This window comes from Hevea brasiliensis, chromosome 13 (genome assembly GCF_030052815.1).
Source record: "Hevea brasiliensis isolate MT/VB/25A 57/8 chromosome 13, ASM3005281v1, whole genome shotgun sequence".
Taxonomy (NCBI): Eukaryota; Viridiplantae; Streptophyta; class Magnoliopsida; order Malpighiales; family Euphorbiaceae; genus Hevea; species Hevea brasiliensis.
In genome coordinates this window covers 8,662,995-8,666,619 of record NC_079505.1, presented here as the reverse complement: position 1 = coordinate 8,666,619, position 3,625 = coordinate 8,662,995, and the positions used below count along the sequence as shown (strand labels likewise).

The 3,625-nt window shown below is 43.7% G+C and overlaps 1 protein-coding gene across 1 annotated transcript; it reads left to right on the top strand.

Annotated features, from left to right (window-relative positions):
• The first annotated feature begins 1,157 nt into the window (after positions 1-1,157).
• Positions 1,158-1,802, top strand: LOC131172037 (uncharacterized). The gene is made up of 2 exons (XM_058132980.1): positions 1,158-1,430; positions 1,545-1,802. Exons 1-2 carry the CDS (start codon positions 1,158-1,160, stop codon positions 1,800-1,802), a joined length of 531 nt encoding a protein of 176 aa, XP_057988963.1.
• Positions 1,803-3,625: the final 1,823 nt, after the last annotated feature.

The following is a 3,625-nucleotide window of genomic DNA, read 5'->3' as shown; positions in this document are numbered from 1 at the left end:
GTTAGCCAGTTGCTCCCTTATGTCATTTTCAGCCTTCTCGCGGACAATCTTCAAAATCCTCTCATTTTCTCAAGTCCTTCCGACACTGATCAAGCTCCGGTAAGGGTTTTGATCCTCTTTTAGTTTAAGTTCTTTACTTTCTTTGAAAATGAGCGGCGCCGAAGGTCAGAGAGCGGCAAGCCCCCTTTCCGTTCACGTTTCATGGTCGTCTGATGAAGTAGAGGTGGTCGGGCCAAGCGCTTGAACCGAACCTCCTAGGGTCTCCGTCCCAGCTCAGGGGCAAACAACATCATCAAGGCATGCGCCTTCTTCATGGAGAGAGAATCTTCCTATGGACGAGCTGCCATCAATCTTGCAAGAAACCGACCTGTAGTCATTCAGCCAGGAGTATAACATCCGGCCCGATTCATACGAGCTTATCCGGTGTCACGGCGATCTCCGAGCCGATCATTTCTTTGAGGAGAACGATATGATTATAGTATACGAAGAACAGTTGAAAGCCGAGCTGTGGTTCCCTCTTGACGACTTCTTTAAGGAAGTCTTAAAATATCACCAAGTGTGCATAGCCCAAGTTCACCCGAACTCCTGGCGGATCCTAGTAGCCTTTAGAGGCCTTTGCCCAGCCAAAGGGATCAGACCTACAGCTAAGGTTTTCACCGAACTACATCGACTGACTCGTCGAAAGGACGATGAGTATTGGTTCTTCCAGGCGAAACCCCATTGTGGGCTTTTTACCGACCTGCCGTCCTCCCTGAAAAATTGGAAGAACCGCTTCTTTATCTTGAGGAGCAAAATACCGAACGGCTTTGAGGGTCTGCCTCGCAGCTGGCAGTACCAGGGCCCCTTACTCCCGAAGCGCATCACCTTGAATAGAGAAGAAGAATTGATAGTGATGGAGCTGAAGGATCAGGCGGGCCGAGAGAAGTTCTCTTGCTTAGATGCAGTAACTGCCGAACTGCACCATTGGACCATGCAGCTGCTCACTGGTCAAGATCGGGGGCTTCAGCTCTCTGACCTCGGACTCGGTACTTTCTATATCTATGATCCTTGAGCCTTAGCGATCTCACTGACCTTTTCTTTGTGCAGGTATGGTGAGAGACGAAGCTTCCAAGGAGAGCCGGAAGCGAAAAAGAGAGATCTCTCGAAAGGTACGGGAGATGAAGCGATCTGAACTGCTCCAGACCCCCGGTCATGAAGCTGAGGAGATGCAAGGGGGTTCATCTCAACCTTCAGGGCAGCCGATCCCTAATGTTGAAGCGATGCGATCTCCTCCTCACCAAGAGGAGCCTCCTCCACCTCCCCCAGTTGCTCCGAGAACGGAAAGGGGCCCTTCCCAATCCGGTGTGAGAGCCCTTTCCCGGGGCACCCAAGTGCTGATTCAGTCTTTGGAGAAGAATAGAACCATTCGAGAGAATCCGGATTTAGCTAAGGTTCTGGGAGCTTCCATTTGTCTCCGGGAGGATCGGGATAGGCTATCTCCGGACCATCTTGATGACATCCTAACCCGGTCCATGAGTCTGAACGTAGAGTGCTTAGTGAATCAGCACATTGTGCAAGAAAAGGCTCACCGCCTGGGTAAGGAGGTCGAGCAGAAGAGTCATGAAGTGTCTTCCCTCCGATCCCAGATTTCATCCGCTCAGAACTATATATCCGATATTGAGGGGCAGATCAAACTTTACGAGGATAAGCTAACCAAGCAGACTCGTGTTCTGGCTGAGCGAACCCGTATTCTGGAAAAGTTCAGGCGCTTCGGACCGATGAAGTTGCTCGCCTCGCTCTCCTTACTGAGGAGCTCAAGGTGAAAGAAGAAGAGATGGTGACAGGAGTGGCTGGTGCTTATGTGAATGCCCACAGGGATCTTTTGGCTGAGCTAAAGAAGCGTTATCCCGAGGAGGACTTCTCCTGGATGGCCGACCTGGCTCCCCAAGACGAAGGCGAGGATAGTAAGGAGGAGGCCGAGGGTGAGGGAGACGGACAAAATGTAGATCAGGCTGGGGGTGATCCTCCAGCTGAATAACTTGTACAAATTCTTGAAATGAAATGAAATGGAATGCCTCTTTTGTTCGATGAATGGTTGTGATCGAAAAATTTCTAAATTATTAAACACTTGATTGTCTGAGTATGTTGAAATAACTGAAAGTGATTATTAACCTAAGTGTGAGAGATCGGAAAACACAATGAGCATGAGATCGGTAGAGAACCAACGCTAAACGGGACTTGATTAAAATTAGAAATTTGGCTTGAACATTTAAGATCGAAATCATTATTAAACCGGATCAACACTTTAACTTGATTATTCCTAAACTTTGAAAAGGGAGGTCGGCAATAAAACTGGTGACATAAAGATCTAGTGTTGGTTCAATTTTGTTTGACAAAAGAGATCGGGAATGTAGTTGACTGGTCAGGAAATTTGACAATTGGCTCGAGAGATCAGTGAGTGACTTGAGAGACCGGTAAGGCTTTAACTGATACGAGGGCTTAGCATTGATTCAATTCTCTGTGAAGAGAGATCGGAAATGTGGTTAAATGGCAAGGAGAGGTCGGAAATGTAATTGGTTGGCAAAGGGAGACTTAGTGCTGGGGATCGGTTTCGAAGTTTATTGATTATGGGGATCGGTTTCAAAGTTTATTGATTCTGGGGATCGGCCAAAATATGGTGTCGACAGCTGGCCCTCTTTACATAATTTCTATTAAAGGAAAAATTTTCCCATGTAGGAATTATGTAAAGATTCAGACCCATATTTTGGACGATTAGGTGTTCAAAGTTAGGGAACTAAAACATACCTAAGTTAGTGACCTAGAAATCGGCAACAGAAGTTAAATTAAAATCAACTTGGATCAAGGAACCAGAGGTTGATAACAGGAAATGTAAATTGCTGGAAATTAAAATCAACTTAGATCAAGGAACCAGAGGTTGATAACAGAAATTTAAATTGCATGAAATTAAAATCAACTTAGATTGAGGAACCAGAGGTTGATAACAGGAAATGTAAATTGCATGAAATTAAAATCAACTTAGATCAAGGAACCAAAGGTTGATAACACGAAATTAAAATCAACTTAGATTGAGGAACCAGAGGTTGATAACAGGAAATGTAAATTGCATGAAATTAAAATCAACTTAGATCAATGAACCAGAGGTTGATAACAGGAAATTTAAATTGCATGAAATTAAAATCAACTTAGATCGAGGAACCAGAGGTTGATAACAGGAAATGTAAATTGCATAAAATTAAAATCAACTTAGATCGAGGAACCAGAGGTTGATAACAGGAAATGTAAATTGCATGAAATTAAAATCAACTTAGATCAAGGAACCAGAGGTTGATAACAGGAAATGTAAATTGCATGAAATTAAAATCAACTTAGATCAAGGAACCAGAGGTTGATAACAGGAAATGTAAATTGCATGAAATTAAAATCAACTTAGATCAAGGAACCAGAGGTTGATAACAGGAAATGTAAATTGCTGGAAATTAAAATCAACTTAGATCAAGGAACCAGAGGTTGATAACAGGAAATGTAAATTGCTGGAAATTAAAATCAACTTAGATCAAGGAACCAGAGGTTGATAACAGGAAATGTAAATTGCATGAAATTAAAATCAACTTAGATCAAGGAACCA